The 24,082-nt window shown below is 35.2% G+C and overlaps 1 protein-coding gene across 1 annotated transcript in view; it reads left to right on the forward strand.

Annotated features, from left to right (window-relative positions):
* Positions 1-24,082, forward strand: part of GBE1 (1,4-alpha-glucan branching enzyme 1) — a 353,762-nt gene that overhangs the window by 176,083 nt on the left and 153,597 nt on the right. The window contains exons 4-7 of the mRNA XM_079766240.1: positions 2,783-2,908; positions 3,741-3,876; positions 7,206-7,296; positions 9,888-10,097. Coding sequence (XP_079622366.1) covers positions 2,783-2,908; positions 3,741-3,876; positions 7,206-7,296; positions 9,888-10,097 — 563 coding nt within the window. The remainder of the gene's footprint in view (positions 1-2,782; positions 2,909-3,740; positions 3,877-7,205; positions 7,297-9,887; positions 10,098-24,082) is intronic.

The raw sequence follows: 24,082 nt of genomic DNA on the forward strand, positions 1-24,082 counted from the left end.
ACACACACACACACTTTTTTTTCTGTCTTCACTATTTTATCCAACTATTTATTATAGTGTATATTTGAGTTCTAAATGACATTTCTAAATAAAATTTGACTTCATACAGTTCACTCAGTTAATTTGGCTTTTGCACAGGTAGAGGTTTCTTTTAATTTAATAATGTCTTTTGATAGTAACCTCCCATTAGTCAAAGAGATAATTTGGCTCATTAAAAAAGAACCTAATAACATTTTTATAATTAACATCCAAAATATAACAGTTTTACAGAGTATCTATTTGCCCTATAAAAAGTTCATCAAGATATTATTTTCATTAGTATATTTCTTTAAAATGATTTGATGGATTTTTAAAGTTCTGTTTTTAACATTATCACTATATTTAAGGCACACAATATATCTAACTTGGTTATTAGCACACCTCCACAAATGTGTTTGCAATTATATAATTCACCTATTTGCAAGCCTTACTAAAATACTTATTTTTTCCTAATTTTACAGAAGCTCTACAAGTGAAACAAAGTGATAACAATATAGCAGCATACAACTAGAAAAATAAAAGCTACCAAAATCTCTCTATCCAGAGCCAACCAGTTCAATATTTTGTCTGTCTTTTTAAATACTTTAGTCTATGAGTTTGTGTGCATTTACATTAGGAAGATGCAGCACATTATTTTTTATAACTTGAAAAAATTCCCACCCGGCCAGTGTGGCTCAGTGGTTGAGTGTCATCCTATGAATCAGGAGGTCATGGTTTGATTCCTGGTCAGGGCATATCCCTGGGTTGCCTGGGTTGGAGTCTTGATCCTAGTAGGGAGCATGCAGGAGGCAGCCACTTGGTCATTCTCTCTCCTCATTGATGTTTCTATCTCTTTCTCCCTCTCCCTTCCTCAGTGAAATCAATAAAAATATATAATTTTTTTCTTGCATCCTTCAATACATATAATTCAATAGTACAAGTTTTAACAACTATACATTATTCAGTCATTTACTTCTTGCTAATAAAAGTAACACTAAGATTAATAGGAAAATATATAATTTTTGGGTCACCTTCCTGATTATTTCTACAGGGCAAATTTCTATAACTCAAATTGCTGAGTCATTGAGAATATTTTTAATATTTGATGCATATTGCCAAGCTGCTATTCAGAACTGTTAATACTATTTTATACTTCAGTTTCATCACGGATCTGCCTTCTCCATCATAAATTGTGATTTGAAGTTTATTAAGAATAAGACAGTGAGTTAGGGAGTTTGGTGTTCAGTGTTTGCCTCTGCCACTCAGTGACTTTGGGATTTTTAGCAACTGACATAATTTCAAAATTTATGTTATAAAGATTCTATTGAATCAAGTGAAATATAACTATGAAGGTCCTTTCTAAATTGTAAAACATTATATAAATATTTAATTACCAATTAATTATACAAACTTGAGCTTTTCTCTATTAAAGGAAACTGAAGAATATGTCCTCTCTCAATGCTGAGAATATTGTATAGCTCCTGGTCTAAGAACTTTAAAAAAAGCTCTAATTTCAGTCACTTGGACACTTAGTTCATGTAGCTTACTTTTTAATCTAATCATGCTAATAAATTCAGTCCTCTATTTCATACTAAATCTAAAATGATAGATAAAGTGAAATTGTGTTTGTATTTTATTCTTATTTTTTATTATTGTCTAGAGGCCCAGTGCATGAATTTGTGCACAGGTGGGGTCCAGCCGGCCTGCAGGCAGTTGGCCGGATGGCCCCGCCCCCTATTGGGGTGTGGGGGCCGATCAGGGCGGTGCCCGCTAGGAGGTGGGGCCGTGGGCCATTAGCTGGCTGGCCCTGCCCTTGATTGGGGTGGGGGGCCCGGTTAGGGGTGGGGCCAAGGGTGGTTGGCTGGTCAGCCCCGCCCCTGGTCAAATTCCCCTTTGAACTCCCAGTCGAATTCCTGGTCGAGGGGACAATTATAAAAGGCTAATATGCAAAGTGTCCCCGTGGGAATTCAACCAAGAGACTGGGAGTTCTATTGCTTGCTATGACATGCGCTGACCACCAGGCGGCGGTGCAGCTGGAAGGACGGCCCCAGCCCACAGACGGAAGGCCCTGATTGTCCCTGATTGTCCCTGATCGACGGCCAGGTCTAAGGACCCTACCTGGGCCTCTAGTTATTGTATAGGATAACAATATTGATACTATTGGCAAATAAAGGAGTGGTGGCTAAAAGGTAAAATCTTTGGTTTTATGTGGTAAAACCACATAAATAGAGTATAGAAGAGTGAAAAATGTTAGAAAATATGTGCAGGGTAGTGTGTGTATGTGTGGTATGATATAGGCATTAATTAAACATTTTTTCTTCTTTAGCTTCTTGAAAATGTTATAATTATTTGCTTTGGAAAGGAAAAGAAATAGATGGTGATATAACTCACTTGTCACTTTTTTTTTACAATAGAGTAGGATTATTTCCTCCTGATGTTTGATTTATTGACTGCAGTCCCCAAATAATATTCATGGCTTTTTATTATGTACTGTATGTTGACTTTAATTAACCACTCTAATGATTGGTTTGCAATCTTGGAAATTGCCACAGAATCATAAATTATTCTAACCGGCAGTAACTTTAAGGGTCATATACTATAGCAGATGAGAAAAGCAAGGTCCATAGAATTTAAACATCTTTAAGGTCACACATCTGGATGGTAGTTTAGATTCTTACAATCATTCTTCCTTTTCCATCTTTTAGCAGTGCTCATAAACTATTGTGCATTATATTAAAACAATAACATTTTGTTCTCTTTTTAGGTAGTTATTAGGAGTAAAAGTGGAGAGATTTTGTATCGTATTTCACCATGGGCGAAGTATGTGGCTCGTGAAGGTGATAAAGTGAATTATGATTGGATACACTGGGATCCCGAACACACATATAAAGTGAGAAAAACACATCTTTAAATAAATGCTTATTCCAATATTTTTAGGAAAATTAAATTTTACTTTTATAATTTTTATAGTAATGTTCAACTTTTCAATGCTGGTTTAATATTTTATGTCATATTGTATCTGTTTGCTATACATATATCGGATTCATCATCTGTTGCCAGTGAAGTATGAAAGTGAGGTGTGTTTTTTTTATCTCCTATTTCTGAGGTTGAAGGGGGAAAGAAAACAAAATCTATACATAGTGACAGATAAAGAATAGTAATTATTATTAAAAATCTTAATCACAATTTCTAATTCATCAAAGACTCTTCAGTGATGTAATATTTCTCCTTGTCATGGGTTTGAAGCACTATCAGTATCCTTAAGAACAAGGAATAGTGAGGACATTTCATGAATGTATTGGTGAGTGTAATTATTAAGGCTGTCTTATTCAAGAATTATAGGTATCTTTGAACTCACTTTTCTGTCCTCTAAGTTATTAGAGCTTATTGATAAGTGCTTGGCATTTAATAATTATGTATGCATTTCACAGCTGTTATGTTTTCTGTAGGGCTTAGGCTCAAAAATATATTTTCACTCAATGATGAGGCAGAAGCTGATACATGATTTCTCTTTTAAAAATAGGTTCATTAACATGATTCTGAAAAGTATTTTTTCCTAAAAGAAAATTTAATGGATGTAGCCATTCTCTTTTTACATGTGAAAACATTTCCAGAGTATTTATTTGACTGAGTTGGTCCACTATTTTATTTAACATGCTTAATCAGCTAATGTCATACCTGCCTTTATGTTCTAATTGTGTATCTAACTTTATATTCTGTAGTTTAAGCATTCCAGACCAAAGAAGCCAAGAGGTCTAAGAATTTATGAGTCTCATGTGGGAATTTCTTCCCCTGAAGGAAAAGTAGCTTCTTATAAACATTTTACATGTAATATACTACCAAGAATCAAAGACCTTGGTAAGTAATAACTGTGATTTTTATTCAGATAAAATTTTAATGAATCTGTTCTCTTATAAGAAAAGCTAATTACAAGTGTCTCTTTTTTGTGTTAAGAGATTAAATATGTAATATAAATGCATTTTTTTTTAGGCTTCTCAAATTGCCCTGTAATAGTGATAGCATAGTAAAGAGAAATGGGATAATAAGAATTCAAGATATTATTCCAATTTCAATTTTAAGTAATAAGAACTAATGGCTTGCAAAACTGTAGATAAATATGTAAGCATAATTACTTTTTACAGAAGAGAACTTTTATCACATTAAGTGGTCATTGAGTAAAGTCTGTTCATTTTAGTTTGTTAGGGAAAAATTGTAAAGTTGTAAGATGACTGGAACTTATTTTATATCAGAGCCATTCTATATACAGCTCTTGTCTGGATGACGTATTTGACAAATATTAATGGTGTATCTTCTGTGTGAAGCACATTGTTGTAGATGTTTGTGTTTGGGATTGTAATGACACAGGTCTGTCTTCATGGAAATAAATAGAGAAGAATGAATAGTGTACTGCTGAATCATTGATTCAGTATGCTTTAAATCTGTTTTTCTTTTATAGGTATGCTTTAAAAAAAATAATTTCACAGCATATTAGCACCTGCTCCAGTGGCTAGGCAGCAATATAAAAGTATAGTTAATTATTCTGCTTTTGCTAGGCAGTCCAAATTTTGGCTATAGGAAAGTTTTGCAATTCATGGTTAAAATTTTCCCTTATATATGGATCTTAATTATCTGTGATAATGAAGTCAGGTTCTAGAAACCAAAGTTAAATAACTGCTTAGAGAATATAATATTGATTATATTTAATATATATTATATTAGAACCATTGTATTTGAGGTGTTCTGTCATTTTATAATGTAACAACATTTAAAAGTATTTATTAATGTATTTTTATTATAAGCAAATAATCAGAGAGAAAAACTTTTTTTTTTTTATAAAGGCAGTGCCTATTTTTTTTTTTTTGAACAGTATAATAGTTGTGTATGTATTTTTATGGTTACCTTGTTTTTAATGGCGATACTGGTTTTCCATTTAAAGGACTGATACTAATCTTTCCTTTTCAAATAAATTTAAGTGGAAATAGTGAGTCAGTTAAAGGGAAAACATGTAAGTAATCACACAGGTGATATAGACATGCCAAAAACTCATGGAGATGGTACAAGGATTGCTGAAGACAGAAAACACTGCAGTAGCTAAAGGCCTCTGTGACCAGCGTTCCCCCACTCTGGCCGTGACTGTGTGCTGATGTTCTGTCTGTCCACTGCTGCTCTAACATCAGCAACCAAGATGTCAGAGAAACACAGCATGGTCATACAACACTACTCTAGGCTGAACCCTGGCTTGACAACATCAATCCAATTATACTAAACTAGAGGCTCGGTGCACGAAATTCATGCACGGAAGGGGGTTGTCTCTCAGCCCAGCCTGTACCCTCTCCAATCTGGACTGCTGGCTCCCAACTGCTTGCCTGCCTGCCTTCCTGATTGCCCCTAACCGCTTCTGCCTGCCAGCCTGATCACCCCCTAACCACTCCGCTGCCAGCCTGTTTGCCCCCAACTTCCCTCCTCTGCCGGCCTGGTCACCCTTAACTGCCTTCTCCTGCAGGGTTGATCACTTCAACAGGCCACAATTCTGGGTTGAGCCTCAATATCCAGCTCTTTGATCCTTTCAATACACTCCTCTTTCCCTCATACTGGACACCATAGCACAGCACCAGCAGTAGCACCTTCTTAATTTCCTCCATATTCTTCCCAGACAGGGTGTCTTTGCCAGTCATAAAAACATAGGGCAAGTTCATTACCATTAGCTGCTGGAGAACTTCCTGGTAGTAGGGCTTAATGTTTCTCATCAAATGGTCAAGTTCTGAATGCGGATTCACATCATTGTTGATTTGCTTGGTGATGCATTGATTTGTAGGCCTGGGATCTATTTATAACATGATTTGGTTAAAAAAGATGCCATTCACCTAATCCATGTACATAGGTTGTCCTGGTTGCCACTTCTGAATGGGCCCAAAGTTTGCATCCAAGTCACTAGCGGGCTCTGCAGAAACAACTCTATGAACTCTGAGATGGTAACATCCAAGACAGTAATGTCCATGGGGCTGCTTTGGACTCTGCACCCTGTGTCCCCTGCACCTCTTCACAAAGGGGCTCTGGCTCTGGCAGCCAATGGCAGGTGCGGGGCTCTGTGTCTCCCACCCCAGAGGCAAAGATGGGGTGTGAGCCCATGTTCCAAGGCTCCAGTGGTCCCATGCCTCTTTGAGTCACTTCATTTAGTGCACACAACATTTTCAGATAGAGAAAGGAAGGTTGTGTGTGTGCATGCAATCATGTGTGTGCACATGTGTGCAACAAGCAACTTCAGAGTAATTTTATAGGTGCATGCAATAGTGCAAAGTAGAATTAATGCTGACTGTCAAAGCTACCTTGTGGAAAAATGGATTTGCTCCTGTATTTTATGCTGTATGGTAGAATAACTAAAATATAAGGAAAAAGGTACAATAAAAAGTATATGGCATGCAATTGGTTACTTTTATTTAGCATTCATAATCTTTAGTATGAATATTACAAGTGCAGCTGAAGTTTAGCATATGCTGATTGCCATCTTTAATATTCTAAATCCAAATTAAGAGTATATTTGCATATAATTTGTTACTTGTTAAAATGAAGACATTTGAAATAGCTGGTTAGAGTATGTATAACTTTCAAGAACTAACTGTTCAATTTGTGTTAGAAGGTCAGAAAAGCAAAATATATTAAAGTAGTAGAACTTTTCAAAATGATTAGGTCATTTATGGGGACTCTCGACCTGACTTGTGCCCTCTGCAATCCGGGACCCCTCGGAGGATGTTGGACTGCAGGTTTCGGCCCGCTCCCTGCAGGCCAGGCTGAGGGACACATGCACGGATTCATGCACCAGGCCTCTAGTATGCATATAAGATCTTTGGTTAATCTCTTCCCACCCACCCCTTCCTCTCTTCCCTCTGAGATTCATCAGTTTGTTCCATGTTTCCATGCCTGTGCATTGAGCATCTGCCCCCTGGTGGTAAGTGCGCATCATAGCTACCAGTTGAATGGTCGAATGGTCGAACAGTCGCTTAGGTTTTTATGTATATAGATGATCATATGTAAAACTTAATGCCTTTAGATAAGAATTCTGTATATACATATATATATATGTATATGTATCTATATATATATAGATACATATACATATACATATATATGTATATTCTTATTGTTTTTTAATGTGGCTTTTAATCTCTATCTGATCTTTGCTTATATAGGATACAACTGCATTCAATTGATGGCGATCATGGAGCATGCTTATTATGCCAGTTTTGGCTACCAAATCACAAGCTTCTTTGCAGCTTCAAGGTAAAACGAAAGACCCATTATATCCATTCTTTTCTAAGCAAAAACAAAATAAAATGAATTTTTACATTTTATATGATGTCATTTTGTAAACTATTTTAGGGTCAACAGAGTCAACAGAACCTTAGTGTTTTTTACTAAGATCATAGATACTCGTCTCAGCTAGCCTTAGAGTTTGGCCTTGATTTAATGTTTTTTTGTTTGTTTGTTTGTTTTTTTCTTCAATTTTTTTATTAAGGTATTATATGTGTACATATAATAAAGAATATCCAGCTGAAACCGGTTTGGCTCTGTGGATAGAGCATCGGTCTGCGGACTGAAGGGTCCCAGGTTCGATTCCGGTCAAGGGCATGTACATTGGTTGCGGGCACATCCCCTGTAGGGGGCATGCAGGAGGCAGCTGGTCGATGTTTCTCTCTCATCGATGTTTCTAGCTTTCTATCCCTCTCCCTTCCTCTCTGTAAAAAATCAATAAAATATATTTTTTAAAAAAAAGAATATCCAGTTACCTGTTGAAATTTTCATGTATTTGGGAGCCCAAGCTTTAATCAGAAAGTCATGTCTTATGGAAGTCATTATTGCCAGAGCTCACATCCTTTTATGGAAAAAGATTGACTCATGTAGGAAGGTGACTGGGGAGTCCATTGGTAGGACATATACTACCTACAAAAGGACTGTCCTTCCCAGGCTGAAATCAAAGGAATGTGGCTCTGAGAGAAAGACATAAGGGGTCCTAAGCCATTGAAGAGGTGCTGACCTGAATGACCACAAGTTGAACAAGTCTAACATTGTCTCTGCCTCCTGGAGATTATACTGTGGTGGCACATAGACAGAATCCAATAATCCTACATATTAGGATTTCTAATAGAAGCAAATAAGAAAACAACAGGGTACTATAATAGTATAGAATCAGAAGTCTGATCATATTACATTAGATATGAACTGATGTTAGAACTGAGATCTAAAGCATAATTAAAAGTTAACTTGGGGAAGAGTGAAATGGGAATAGGTAGATAGAATTTAAGACATAGGAAAAAACCCCACCTATATTCAATTTAGCTCTTTTTCATTAGAGCAATTCTCCTTGAAAAAATAACCTTTACTTACTTTCTGTAATCCCACCACTGCTCTTTTTGCTTAAACTCATTCCAAGTAGGCTCTTCACCTCCTCACTGAAATTTCTCTTGTCAAGGGTCCTAATAGCCTCCATACTGTCACGTCTAAAAGATAAGCCCTTACTTGTACTGTCAACAGCATTTGGCACAATTGGTTGCTCCCACCTTCTTGGAACTTTTTTCTTTCATTGGTTTTCAGTATATTTTACCCCCTATTGTTTTTCCCACCTTTCTTGTTGTTTCTTTCTTATTTTCTTTGCTCTTTCTGACCAGTAAAGATTGGATCTCCCAGTGCTCAGCTTGTCTCTATGTATATGAAGCATCTTGGGGTCTCATTAAGTCCCATCCATTTTTATGGCTTAAATATACTTTATATGCCAACTCCCAACTTTAACTCTCTAGTCCTGACCTCTATTGTGAACTTCAGTCAGTGTCTATTTGACATTGGGATATCTAATACATATCTAATACTTAACATATCCCAAATTAAGTTCCTGATTTTCCAACCTCCTCTTTCTTCCATATTCCCTAGTTCAGTAAAATGACATTACCATCTTCCAGTTGTTCAAGCCAAAAACTTTTGCAATGTACTTGACTCTTCTTTTCTGTTCCTCTAACTATCATAAAACCTAGCCACCTGTAATTTCAAATGTATCCCACATCTGGCTTCTTCAGCTGCTATCACTCTGTCCAAGTTGCTTTTCTCTCTTACCTATATTATTTTAATAGGTCTTTAACTGGTCACTCTATTTTTTTCTTATCCTCCTACATCTCCATAGACTTCCCTCCCTCCTTACACATGAACTACTTTCTGCACAGTGGCCAGAATGACCATTAAAAATAAAAGTTAGGTCATGTCACTCTTTGGCACAGAACCCACTAATGATTCCCTTCCAGAATAAAAGCCAAAGGTCTTATATTGGTGCATAAGACCCCATGTGATTTGGGTCTTGGCCATCCCTTTGGTCTCATCTTTTTTTTTATTTTTTATTCTTTAAAGTATTACATATAGTATTACATATGTCTCCTTTTCCTCCCATTGACCTCTCCCCGACCACCCCCTCTCCCAGTACATGCCCTCACCCCCCTAGTGTCTGTGTCCATTGATTATGCTTATATTCATGTATACAAGTCCTTTGGTTGATTGATCTCATCTTTTTCTTGATCATTCCATGCCAGCTACACTCGCCAATTTTCTGTTCTTCAAATGCCTCTCGCTCATGTCTGTCCCCCCTGCTCTTCCTCTCTGAGCATTTTTCTTGTTAATTATTCATGTTTATATGCCTTGCTCCTTACTTCTTTACCGCCTTTGTTCAATAACAAATATTAAGCAACTTTGACTTGTATCAAAGTATTATGCTGCATTTGCATATCTAAAGTATGTAGCAATGCTGGTAAAACAATTGATTCACAGTAAATGATTGGCTATTTGCTTTAAATATGATGCAATCTTGTTTTTGCTGTGTTCTTTATCTTTAGCCGTTATGGAACTCCTGAAGAGCTAAAAGAACTGGTTGATACAGCTCACTCGATGGGTATTATAGTCCTCTTAGATATGGTACACAGCCATGCTTCAAAAAATTCAGAGGATGGATTGAATATGTTTGATGGGACAGATTCCTGTTATTTTCATTCTGGACCTAGAGGGAATCATGATCTTTGGGATAGTCGATTGTTTGCCTACTCCAGGTAGGTACATGTAATATTGAAATGTTTTGTTTAAAATTGATTTTATGTGATTTCACTAAATTCATTGTAGTTATACCCTCACTGATATTTAATTTCTTTTTTTGTTACTTTTTTGATATTTAATTTCTTAAAATGAGTTTTTATAATTTTATGAAGAATGTTTAAGGTACTTATAGAATTGGGCTTGTTTTTTATAACATATATTCATGGTAAGTTGCATTAAATTTTAGTTTTACAAATCTTCTGCCATTTAAAATATATTGACTATATTCCCATTTAAGAGGATTAATGTGAAGCATTTTTTAATATCAAAAAGACCACTTTATTAGGTTGAATTAACCATAGCAAGTCTCCTTTTAATAAACAAATACACATTGTTTTAAGTAGGCTATTTAAAAAAATTGTACTTCATGTTTTGCTATCTTAATAATATTACCATGTTTTTGACTATAGCTAAATAATTATAAGAACTAAAACTTATTAGTATGCAATATACTATGTCCTACATGGTGTCAAATGTTTTAGCTATATAGCCATACATTTTATTTATTCTGAATAACAACTCTACTTATGCATGGTAAGTATTATTCTCATGGCCATCTTAAAGATAGTAAGCTAAGATACAGTGTTGAAACAGTTTCTTAAAATTAAATGCATCTCTGATTTCTTTTATCATCTAAATAGGTATTTTAAGTGATTAAGTCTAACTAGCATGATATGGAAAAAAGTTTTTAAAAAGCCAGAATACTCTCAACTTGTTCCACAATTTATCATATGGAAAAATATAATGAAAATCATTATCAGGCATATTAAAAGTAAGGTACAACTAAATTTTTTAATAATAAGTGTTTTGGAAAGAATTTAATGAATTTTTTGGATGTTTTATATTACACAAACATTCACATACTGGAAAATGAGTAGTGCAGAAAAATGTTTTAGCAAAAAATTTGATGAAATGAAAAATTCTAGTTTTTCAGTACAAATTAGATGCCTTCTATATGGAAGAAATTGTTTCGCTACACTCTTTTCTTAATACCCTACATGATTGTGTGTTTCATAGCCATATAAGAATCACTCATGCCAGCTGAAGCAGAATAATGTATGAGAAAAGACACAGGAGGCAAAAGCGGGTGGCAGGGTTCCAGGCCTAGCTTCACTCTCCTATAAATCAATTAATCATTCTGGCTCTCAGTTTTTTAATTTTAAGAAGGTGGTAGAATAATACAATTCTCTCTGTAAAGGTATTTGGTGTTTTGATCATTTTTTTCAGTTATGCCTTTTATAGTATGGATTTATAACAAGTGAAAAGGACTAAACCTTTTCTAATTTTGTGATATAACTCCACTAATTACATTATTGCATAAATCTTATAAATGTTGATTATGGACAAGAAGTATAATTAATTCAATTCTCTGGCTCATAGTTGGGTGAATAAGATTTAACTCTATCCTGTAGAACTGAGTCTTATGAAAGTAATACATTAAATGGTTAAATTTGATCCTAAAGCAATTATTCTTCTGTAGAACTGTATTTTAAAAATATATATATATTAAGTGGGCATATTTTATGTTGTAAAATTATTCTGTATTTTACTAAAATATTTATTATAATATATTTTTCTGCACCATAAACTCTAAGTCCATTTCAAGTTATCAACTTTCTAAAGGAAAGGGATTATACATAATTGTTTTAAGAATTTCTACTACAGCAATCAAGACTTAGTTAAAATTTTTTATTTAATCATGTTTTCTTTTGTTATTAAAGTAACTTTTAATATTTCTCAAGTGCTTACTTTTGATAATAATGTATATTACAGTTTTAGCTTATTATTTATTTTTACTATTTTTTTTTTTTACTTTACTTTGTCATATAGGCTTAGTTCCTCTTAACAATGAATTTGTATTATTCTGGATATTGTTCTATTTTACAACAAAATTTTCCAAATTTTAAAGAAGTAGTATTTCCTATGTAGGTTTATACTATTGGTTACAAAGCCATTATATATCACCAAAGTTAAATTTCTTACATACTTAGATTCTTCAATATATAAAATAGTTCCTCATACTATTGGAATTATTTTCTCAACATTATGTGCAATTTATTAAAAACTTTATTGACAAAATGTATATTAGTCTGATGACATTTACCAGGCTTTTTATTTTTCCCTCTTTCTATTCTGATTGGTTATGGCATATGTAATGTAGCATGCTTTCCTGTAATATGAAAGCCATTTTATAATGAGCATTCATGATTCAAATCCTACTCTGCTCTTTTGGTTATCTTTGCTGCTTAACAAACTACACCAAAATTTAGTGACTTGAGACAACAGCAGTTGTTCATTTTGTTTCTATATCGACAGTTTGGCCATAATTCACCTCTCTTTTCCATGTTCTGTCTGATGGAGTGACTTCATTCGGGGGTGGAGCCTTCACTTTAAAGATGCTTCACTCACATGACTGACATTTGACCCTGGCTGTCAACTGGGAGTTCAGCCATGGCTGTGGGTTAAAAGGGCCTCAGTTCCTCCCATTTTAGCTCACTCCACTGGCTACCTGGTTATCTCACAAGAGTGAGAGTTTCAAAAGACAGACATGCAGGCAGCCATTTCTTAAGGTCTGGATCTGGAAATTGACACATCATTTCTGCTGTAAACTGTTGGTCAAACAGTTACAGATTCAGGGGGTAGAGGACACAGACCCCTCCTTTCCATGAAAGGAACATTAAATAATCTTAGGGCTATGTTTTAAAATTCCCATATCTAACAAGTTGGCCTCACACACTGAATATTCTACTTTACAAATTCTAAAGAGATGTATTGTAATACCTGTCTATGTGGGAATATGATTTTTCTTGCCTGTATTTCTGTGGTAGACAGTTATAGCTGAAATAGGCAATTTTAAAAAACACATTTTTCTTTTAAAAATAATGCTATTGTCAATAATTAGAAAATATAAAAAAGCACACAAAATCCAACATAAAAGTTATTTACATTCTTTATAAATGTAAATAACATAAATTGTATGTAACGGCCTTTAATGAATAACCCCTATATGAATATACACAAGGAAACCCAAGCCTTCACTATGACCCTTCCCATAGAATAGCTACTTTGCCTATAATTTTAGGCTTGTTCCTTATTCAGATGAATTCAGAAACTATAATGAATATTTCATATTTTAAAATGAGTTATTTTCCTATCCTTACCTTAGATATGTTGATTAATATTACACTCCATTGAAGAGTATAGATGAAAATGGTTTACCTAAGGCCTAAGCCTCTTTTTGGAAAACTTGTAATAATTTTTGAAATTACAATGATCTGATATAGAATCAGCTTCTGTAGAGATATGTTGCTGATGCTCATTTCATCCTATCTGTATGTCACAACCTGTCACCATTTATAATCTCTGATTCAAGAACCATCATCAAAGTTTTCAGAATTAAATCTCTCACTCTGAGTAATGCCAGGGATCCTGACTGTGCTATATCATTACCTGCTATGAATAAATTTCCAATCAGGACCTGCCCATGTTTTAATTTTCTGTCTACTCGGCTGAACTGCCTTCTAGCTCTGCTAAATTACTAATGACAGTTCATAACTGAGATGGGTTGTCCTTGTTTTAGTTGGCAAGAGAACTTTCTGGCATATCTGTCACCTCTAAGTTCCAGAAGTTTTTAGAGTAAGAAATAATGGATATAATTTACAAGTTTCAGTTTTAAATTCATTTTTGCATATGCATCTGTAACTATTAAATGTACTTGATAAAATAACAAGACAACTTCAGATTCATTGAGTTTAAACAATTATTTTGCCTTAATCATTACTACAGCTTCAAATGAATACCACTTCTTTGTTGAGTATTTCTTTTAAAGATAAGATATTGAATCTTAAATACATAGTAATGATAATATTTATTTTTCCCCTGACCTTTACATCTGGTTACAAAAGTAGTATAATCGTATGTCATGGGTTTATAATGTGGTAATTATTAGGCAGGAAGATATTCTACTCTTATCTTGAGTTATTAGAGATCCTTTCAGAAACAAAAGTGAATCTAGTTTTTTTGGTGTCATAATCACATTGAATAAAATACACCTAGTACAGACATTGTAATATTTGGGGCTTCTTAATCATGCTGTTTTTTCCACAAGTTAGAATGTAGAAGGAAATTCCTGGGGGCTTTCCCTTCTTGGAGTAACTATTTGGATCTGAAATATTCTTATTTTATGGTATTTCTTTTTAAGTTTATTAATACAGTGAATTATTTTATTAGTTTTGAATGTTAAGCCAATATTGCATCCCTGGGATAAATCATCATGAATATAGATGCTAATAGTCTAAAAAAATAGCATATTATATATGATACTACGTCATCTTAATGATGAATTTTAACATAAGTCTTATTGTGCATTGATATATCAGCTAATGAGTATATGACACCCTCATGGCCAGCAAGATACTTAAACACTAAGCAGAACATGATTATAAACCTTTAAATTTATTATTTTAAAAAGAAATTTAAAGTCATATGCTATTCTGTGCTTTCTTAAAATAAAAAACAACAACACATATTCCATTGGGTGAAATAATTGCTCTTTTGGCTATAGTAAAAATGACCACAGTAACATAGAGAAAACAGCATAGAAAAGGTAAATGTGTACAACTACCTTTGAAAACAATTTGGTATTATCTGGAAAAGTTGTAGATTCATATATCCTAGGAAAATTACTAGGTGCATTAGCTTGGGAAACTTTTGAGATATACTTATCAGAAGTTTTGGGAGAAATTTTTTTAAAAAATTACTCTCTCAGGGCAAAGGTGACATTTTAACAATCAATTTGAATTAACTGCTTTCAAAGAAAGTTCAGCTTAGAGAAAGTATTTGAGGGAAAATATCAAGAAAATGTTCCCATCATTTTGATTTAATAGCTACAAATGATTTCAGTCATAAAAATGATTTTATTTGCATACACATGAATATTGCAGCAGTTTTGCCAAACTTTAAAAAAATTGTTCAAACTGTAGTTTATCCTAAGCCCATTGGTTATAAATATAAATGAATCATCTTGTGGTTACTTGGCACAAATCACCTAGCTTCAGGGAAAATAAAAATATGCAAGCTAAATTTCATGAAAAATGATAGATTATGGAGGGAGTTGAAAAAAAGAGTTTTATAATGTGATAGTCACAGCCATTGATTCTCTCCTTTCATTTGTATCTATTACAGCCAGGACAAGCATTAAAATCACATATAAAAATAATTTTAACTTTAACCAGACCTTGATTACTGTATCTTTATTTTAAAATTGGTTTCTTTGTAAGTATGAGTTTACAATATATTTAATATATTACTAAAGATAAGTATATAAAACATAAAAATGCATATATGGAGGACTGTGCTAAAAAGTTTTACTGAGAGGGGAAACAATCAAAAATGCTTACAGATCATTGAATTAGAGTGTTGTATAGTTAAATTAAGGTTAACATCAAAGGTGTGTTTTTTTTTTTACAGAGAGGAAGGGAGAGGGATAGAGAGTTAGAAACATCGATGAGAGAGAAACATCGATCAGCTGCCTCCTGCACACTCCCTAGTGGGAATGTGCCTATAACCAAGGTACATGCCCTTGACCGGAATCGAACCTGGGACCCTTGAGTCCGAAGGCCGACTCTCTGTCCACTGAGCCAAACCGGTTAGGGCCAAAGGTGTTTTTTAAAGGAGAAAAAGCTTTTCAGATAAATTCATTTATAAATGTATTGATTTGTTTATTTTAATATAGATATTGAGCATCTACTATACGTCATGTCTTTAGGGAGGCTATATTTTCAATATATTTAAATGTAACACAAAACCCTAAAAAATATATATTTTTAGTTTATTTGGATGGATTTCAGAACATTAAATATTTTTAATTGAAGTAATACAGAGTCATTTAAAACAAGTATCTGTCCTATTTGCTATATAAATAGCAAATGAAGCTTTTTAAGTATATTGTTTATTGATTTCAGAGAAGAAAGGAGAGGGAGAGGTAGAAACACCAATGATGAGAGAGAATCATTGATCAGCTGCCTCCTGCACAGCCCCCGCTGGGGGTCAGATCAAGCCTGCAATCCTGGCATGTGTCCTGATCTGGAATCGAACCATGACCTTCTGGTTCATAGGTTGAAGCTCAACCACTGAGCCACACCAGCTGGGAGGTGCTTTTGTAAATAAAGCATTTGCGTTAAAAACAAATGATGGATGATTAAAGGACAGTTTTCACCACAGTTTTAGTAAACAGCTAACTATTCCAAAGGTAGTCAGATAATTAAAAACAAAGAATAACTTATAGACTATTCATTAGGATATTAAAATATGACAGTAAGATTGTTAATAAATGCTGGATGTCCCATAAAAAGTCTCATTGTTTTCTTCTTTTATAGTATTTCTTTTCCTTTTAGTGTTTCTTTCTTGTTTAAACCAGAACCTAATTTTAGCTTGACTAAGGAAAATGGTTAAATCTACTATTTCAAAGAAAGTAGAGTTAGATTCAAAATTCAGGCAGACTAATTCTCTTTTGAAAAAGAGATTAAGAAAGTTGCTATATCAACCTAATCAGTCTGGATTTGAGTTTGAATAGTAGAAATGTAGCTTCTCTAACAGGGTTTATGAGATTATTGAGCCTAGCAGAAAGGTTTCTATTGAAGCAGAGCGCAGCACAGGGGTGAGGATTACAGTCTTGTATAAACTTTGTTCCTGGTGTTATCTGCTTGTTTATTCCCCACAAGTCTAAAATTAAGGTGCACAGGGGTATCACAGTAATATCTTGAGTATTTAGGTCTTACCTATAGAATTCATCTTCTCAAATCCAAACTCACTAAAAGAGAACAGTTCTACTTGGTAATTTACCTTACATATGAAAATATTATGCTTTGCTATAAAAGCAGCCTTGTTAGCTTAAGATAATGGTAAATGCTTGTGGAAATGGTTTGAAATTTCCTATTCAATGACTATTCATTTAAGTCTGGGAATTTTGTGGAGTCTATAAGCACATCTGGGTTTTGTTTATGACCTTTTAAAATAAGCAGATACACATGAAAAATATGATTTTTTAAAAATCTATGTGTAACAAAACAGCTTGTTTAAGCATGTCTGTATGCTTGGATATGGACTAGCAGTTTTGATGGTTTCCAAGCTGAATGATTTCTTAGCGATAAGTAGCAAATAACCCATGTTATATTGAGACAATTATTTTTAGAAAATGTACATATCTCATGATTTTGGAAGGATACATATTTATAAGTAATAGAAAATTTACTCATTTTTGAGTGCTACATTCCCCATTCATTAGATTAGTCACAGTCATATTTTTCTCTAACTTCGTAATTTCCCATTCACATTTTGTGATGGTGAGATAGTTCTATTTAGTTTTACCTCAGGTCTTCAGTCTTTTATTTTCTTCCTCTGTTTTTGAGAGAAGCCATCAACCTCAGGATTTATTTTATTTTCTCCTTTCAGGTCAAAGTGTCTCCATGATTCGACCTTTGCCCATGTAGCCTTTAAAAATTCTGTGTGCTGAAAAACACCAGTAAAACTTGGGGTACATTATATTTAACATTTTCTCGCAATGGTTTCAGAAACAAAGCAGCATAATAACCAACTTTTTCAAGACTGAATCTCTGTTCTTGGTACTGTGTGAGGATAACACATGAGGTTGACTGACTGTCAGTCTGTCCAGTTGTGTTCACCTGATCTCTGTGAAATGATGATAATCATGATGATTGTAGTGATAACCTGTTATAAAAAGGCTATTCGGTTTGAAGGCATTAGGTCCATACATACATTATTAAACATACTTCTCTGACCACCAATATAAAATAACTCTAATTTCCTATAATTCCCTACCTACTGTCCTTGCCTGATATTTCTCCATTACACTTATCACTATGTAACTTTCCAAAGTGTATATATAAACAGCCAAGAGACATTTGAAAAAATGCTCAAAGTCACTGGTCATCAGAGAGATGCAAATTAAAACCACAAGGAGGTATCACCTCACAGCTATCAGAATGGCTATCAACAAATCAATCAATGACAGTGCTGGCAAGGATGTGGTGAAAAGGGAACCCTAGTATACTGCTGGTGGGAATGCAGGCTGGTGCAACCATTGTGGAAAACATTGTAGAGTTTCCTCAAAAATTACGGAACTGCCATTTGACCCAGTGACCCCACTTCTAGGAATATATCCTAAGAAACCTGAAACACAAGTCAGAAAGAATGTATGCACCCCTATGTTCATAGCAGCACAAATTATAATAGCTAAGATCTGGAAACAGCCCACGTGCCCATCAGCAGATAAGTGGGTAAAAAAGCTGTGGTACATTTATACCATGGAATCCTATGCAGCAGAAGGATCTCTTATCCTTTGAGACAGCATGGAGGGACCTGGAGAGCATTATGCTAAGCGAAATAAGCCAGTCAGAGAAAGACAAGTATCACATGATCTCACTACTATGTGTAATCTATTGAACAAAATAAATGTTTGGACAAAATAGATCTAGAGACATAGAAGCATGAAACAGACTGTAGAATCTCAGAGGGCAGGTGGGGGAGAGAGTGTGAGTGAGAGGGAGGGAAGGGAACAACCAAAGACCTTGTATACATAACCCATGGACACTGACAATAGGGCGGGTGAAGGCCTGCAGCAGGGGTGGGGCGGGCTAGAAGAGATCAATGGGGGAAAAAAGAAGACATATGTAATACTTTCAACAATAAAGATTTAAGAAAAAATAAATTCTATTTAAAATAAAAAAATACTTATTTAGTTTTTAATTTTAGTAATATATTTGTTGTTTAGTGATACATTTGTTGTTATAATGTGAAAGTGAAGTTATTGTTACTTATAGAAAATATTTTATTTAAAGCAGTCTCTGTCTTTTTCTCTCTGTCTCAAACTTTTCAACATCAAATTTGCTTGCTAGGAAAATGACATTGCCAAGTATTGATTTGGTGGAGTTACCTGTTCTTTAGAACTGAGTTCAATGAAGAAAACTACAAAAGATACTTCTAGCTAAAAAGATACCAATCTTTTCGTTCTTTAAGAGAAGGCAGGAATTTACAATTTATATGAAATCTCATTTTTAAATGTCTTAAATTAATTAAATTTTTTGAAACGACTGTGCAGACCAAAGGAACATACCTGCGGGATAAATGTGATCCTTGAGCCTTCAGGGCTGTCTCTGGACTCGGAGATGTGCCTTGGGGTGTGAATGTGAGATTCTACTGAACTTCCAAAATTAAGTAGTAAATTAAGCAATGAATTAAATATGATAAGGACAATGATACTTTTATAACTTAAACACGACATAGTGTAATTCAATTTTGGGGAATTGGCAATGGGAATTTTATAAACTTAAAGTGATAGTATGATAGTATCAGTCAGCAGATTTATTTTAACATCTTGATTTTTAAGTACCAGATAAATAAACAAAATGAGGCCTCGTAAGAGCAAGCTCAATAAAGCAATATATATATATATATATATATATATATATATATATATATATATATATATGTTAAAGAAGTTGACATAGTTAAAATTCAGTAGCCATTTCTTTTAAAACCTGTGTCTAAGTTGTAAGTAATTTCTTTAGAAGCTTAAATGTAGTTCCTGACATTGAGAGGTAAAGTAAAGAATGAGTAGGAGCCTTAGCTCTAGTTATCAGCCTGGGCTCAAACACTAGTTTGAGAACTTTTCCTGTAACCATACCTACATCAGTTAATCTTTGTAAGTTTAATTCCCCTCTCTGTAAAATAAGATTCTAATTGTGCCTCCCTCCTATGGTTGTGAAGATGCTACGACTCACTTATCCCAATCAGTTGTCATGATCATTACCATCTCATTGTCACAATCATCTGTGGGCAGATTAACTAGCTAGCTTAGTCCTCTGCAACTAGAGACAAGAAGACAAGTGATAGCTTTTTTTTTTTTTTTTTTCCATGAGCCAACATACATGCCACAGTGCCTGTGGATCTTTTCCTCCTTGTGGTCTTAACACTGTTTTCAAAAAACACATTAAGTTCTTTTCTTGGTGGAAGTACAAAATTCGGAGCAGTTGTGTAAATGACAGGTCATATCCAACATCTTTAGCAGGATTGAGAAGTCACAGCCTAGAGCAGCTGTGGAGAGAAAACCCATCAAGGTCAGAAACAGAAGTGAAAGCACAGCAATGCCAGGCGCTGAGGTGCAGCAGCAAACAGCTCCACAAACCTGATGGTCCCTCTGGGCATCATTAGGCTGCAGTTTAGGATAATAATTGGTCATAATGAACGCCAGTCATTAGAAAAACTTGGTCACCTGCAAAATTTTTTTTTTAAATTCTAGGAAAATGTGCAATGTAATTTCAAAGCATTTCCATTAAAAAATGTTAAATTTTTAAATGTTGTTTTAAGGACTAAAAGTTACCTGTCAACTTTTTTAATGAGGATTACTAGGAAGATTTTATTTCTGCGAATTCCTTTCCCCCCCCTCTAATATGGAATAAACAGAGCATCCTCCCATTTATTATTTTTTGAATCTTCATGTTTGAACAGGATTTTATTAAATAGTTATTGAATTAATTATTCTGCTCATTTTACATTTTCAGTCAGGGGCCATCTGATATATCTCTTCTTTTTAAAAAATATATTTCTTATTGATTTCAGAGAGGAAGGGAGAGGGAGAGAGAGATAGAAACATCAATGATGGGAGAGCATCATTGACTGGCTGCCTCCTGACGCCCCACACTGAGGATCCAGCCCACAACACAGGTATGTGCCCTGACTGGGAATTGAACCATGACTTCTTGGTTCATAGGTCGATACTCAACCACGGAGCCATGCCATCTGGGCTGATGCATTTCTTAAAACAATGTTTTATAATGCTCTCTTTTGAGGGGGACACCTTTTCATCTCAGAATGTTTACTCTAAATCAAATTGTACAGTCTTTCCCAATAATGAAGTCAGGTGACAAATTTTTTAATATAAGGCTAAGGTGTTTTTTATAATAGTACCTGGATTAACTGCAGCAAGAAGGGCTATTTAGTTCTTACAGTCTTTTCCGTTGAGCTAACATAGAAAACATTGTCAATGGTTATGAATATGAAGATCATACTTTTCTGCTTGTCAGCATAGCATTTGCCCCTGATTTTAGTTTATTTATTTTTTTGGGAAAAGGGTTATTAATGATTGCCTTATAAAAAGCTAGCATGGGTTTGCTTGACCAGAAGTTTGTCCTTCTAGCCTCTGCCATTGCTATTGGGCTGCTTCTGTGAGGGGGGCTGGGCCTGCCGGGGCACAATCCAGAACCTTTCGAGTGTCAACCTCCAGGAAAAATGTCAAGGATGAATCAGAGTGAGAACAAAACAAGTTTCATTCAGGAAGTGAAAAAGGAAGAAGCCAGGGCACAGGCTTCACTGTGAAAGAAGCAAAAATGAAGTGTTCAAGTGAGTGAGCTGCCCATGAGGTCTGATAGTTTTGTGGATTTTGTGTGTCTCCAAGCTTGTGGCACCAAATTCCGACTCCGCCTTCTGGCTGGGAGGGGGATGTCTTGTTTCTCTTAAGGTTTCTTTGGGAAGTGTCAAGGCATTTGTCCCTCTGGGCCGCCCTTCTACTTGCCCTGTCAGTTTTCATTGTAGTGATGGTATAATGAGATTTGGGGGCCTTCTCTGGTCAGTTTTCCCTCCACCTTGGATTAGTCTGGATCTAACTGGTTTTTGTTATCTATCTTCCTATCATGGTTTAAGTCATCTGCTCTTAGGGACCATAGGGTCTTGTGACTTATTACCTGGCTTTTAGTTGCTCAGCTATTCTGGCCATTTGTCTCAATTTCCTCATTCCACTTTACCAGGGAATTTTCCTAGTTTCTCACTAATCTATCTCACCATGGGCTTATCTACTAGCTTATATGGTTACATCCGAAAAGCTATCAGACATAGCCCAACTCACTACCTTCCCCAGTCCTTTTCAGAAGTAAGGTATCTGACCTCTCCTGTTCCAGGAGAGAATTCAGGGAGCTTAGTGATGAAATGAAGTGGATGAACACAGCAGACACTCAGGTCCTAGGGCAGTGGTCGGCAAACAGCGGCTCGAGAGCCACATGCGGCTCTTTGGCCCCTTGAGTGTTCTAATGCCACTTCTTCAAAATAGACTGGCCCAGGCCGAAAACCGACTTCTGCGCATGGGCCACAAAGATTCAATCGCACTGGCCTGCGAGCCACGGTTTGCCAACCACTGTCCTAGGGTGCTGAGAGAGACACAGTGCTTGCTGTCCTTCCTGGCCACTTGGTACAGCACACTGCTTGCTGCCAAGCTGGAAGCTGGCAGGGTGACTGGGAAAATGGAAAATTACAAGTGAAGACATGAAATAAGCATGCAAAGTAGAGACCCAGCAGTCCTTCTGAAGAACATATAGAATGACACTGTGCAAAAGAAAAATAATGCCAGCCACTTACGTAATTTTAAATATTCGAGTACCCACATTCATCTCTACAATGGTGATTAAAAAGGAGCCTGCCTCATGGAACTATTGTGAGATTTAACATGGAAAAAATACATGAGGTTCTTAGAACAGTTTCTGGCACATAATAAGAATTAGTTATTGTTTCTTATAAGGTCCATGGTTGTTCCATTTCCACACTTCTTTGTATAGCTCATATGTGTGCATTATGCAAATTCTGAACATACAGTAATTCCCCCTGATCTGTGGTTTCACTTTCTGTGCTTTCAGTTACCCACAGTCAGCTGTGGTCCGAAAATATTAAATGGAAATACCAGAAATAATTCGTAAGTTTTAAATGGTAGGTCATTCGGGGTAGTGTGATGACATTTGCACCATCCAGTCTATCCTGCTGGCATGTGAATTGTTCCTTTGTCAGAGTATCCACACCATGTACACCGCTGCCTGATAGTCACTTAGTAGTGGGCTTGATTTCCAGTTTGACTTGTGGTATCATAGTGCTTGCATTCAAGTCACCCTTATTTTATCTAATAATGTCTCCGAAGTGCAAGAGTAGTGCTGCTGGCAATTCAGACATGCTAAAGAGAAGACATAAAGTGCATCCTTTAAATGCAAAGGTATTTTTATAGTGCGGGGCAAAAGTAGGTTTACAGTTATGAGTATGCAAAAGTTTATTATTAATTATTGAATTATTTTCCATATGAACAAATTTAAACCTACTTTTGCTCCACCCTGTGTGTGTATGTGTGCGTATGTGTGTGTGTGTGTGTGTGTGTGTGTGTGTGTATATATATATATATATATATATATATATATATATATATATATACAGTAATTCCCCCCCCACACACACACACACATATATACATATATACATATATATAATATAGATTATATATATGAAACACACACACATATATATACATGGTTCAGTACCATCTACAGTTTCAGGCATCTACTGGGGGTCTTGGAACATATCCCTGAGGATAAGGGGGGATCACTGTTGAATCAGGTCATCACCAAATATATTCTTCACAGTATTGCTAGAGTAAGCTTTCTCAAATGCAAATTTAGTGTGTGATTCACCAATGTAAATCATTCAGTGGTAAATTATAGCCTATTGCAGTTGTGCATTTTTTTTTTTTAACAGAGGCGTGTTAATGGCTCTGGTGAAAATGGAGATCTAATGTCCTTTGTAGAGTCTCTCACACTTGAGGCTGCCTCTCCCCTATAGACTATGCCAGAGCTTGATACTTTCTTGATCATACCAGATAGAAATATGGGACCCAAGGACTTAGAAACAGGCTATCACATGCCAGTTATGAGTTATGCCATATCAAATAAAGGTCCTGAATAGTTCTCAGATATTATCCTGTTTCTAGTTCACTGACTGAAGGTGGGATTCTTCTGTATCCTGAAGAGTTTTGAGTACAAAAATGCCTAGATGGTTAGGATTGCACTTAGCAGTAGGCAACAAAAGGGTATTTTCCAATTTGCAGCTGTCTCTGGAA

The sequence above is a fragment of the Cnephaeus nilssonii genome, assembly GCF_951640355.1.
Source record: "Cnephaeus nilssonii genome assembly, chromosome: 3".
In the NCBI taxonomy this organism is placed as follows: Eukaryota; Metazoa; Chordata; class Mammalia; order Chiroptera; family Vespertilionidae; genus Cnephaeus; species Cnephaeus nilssonii.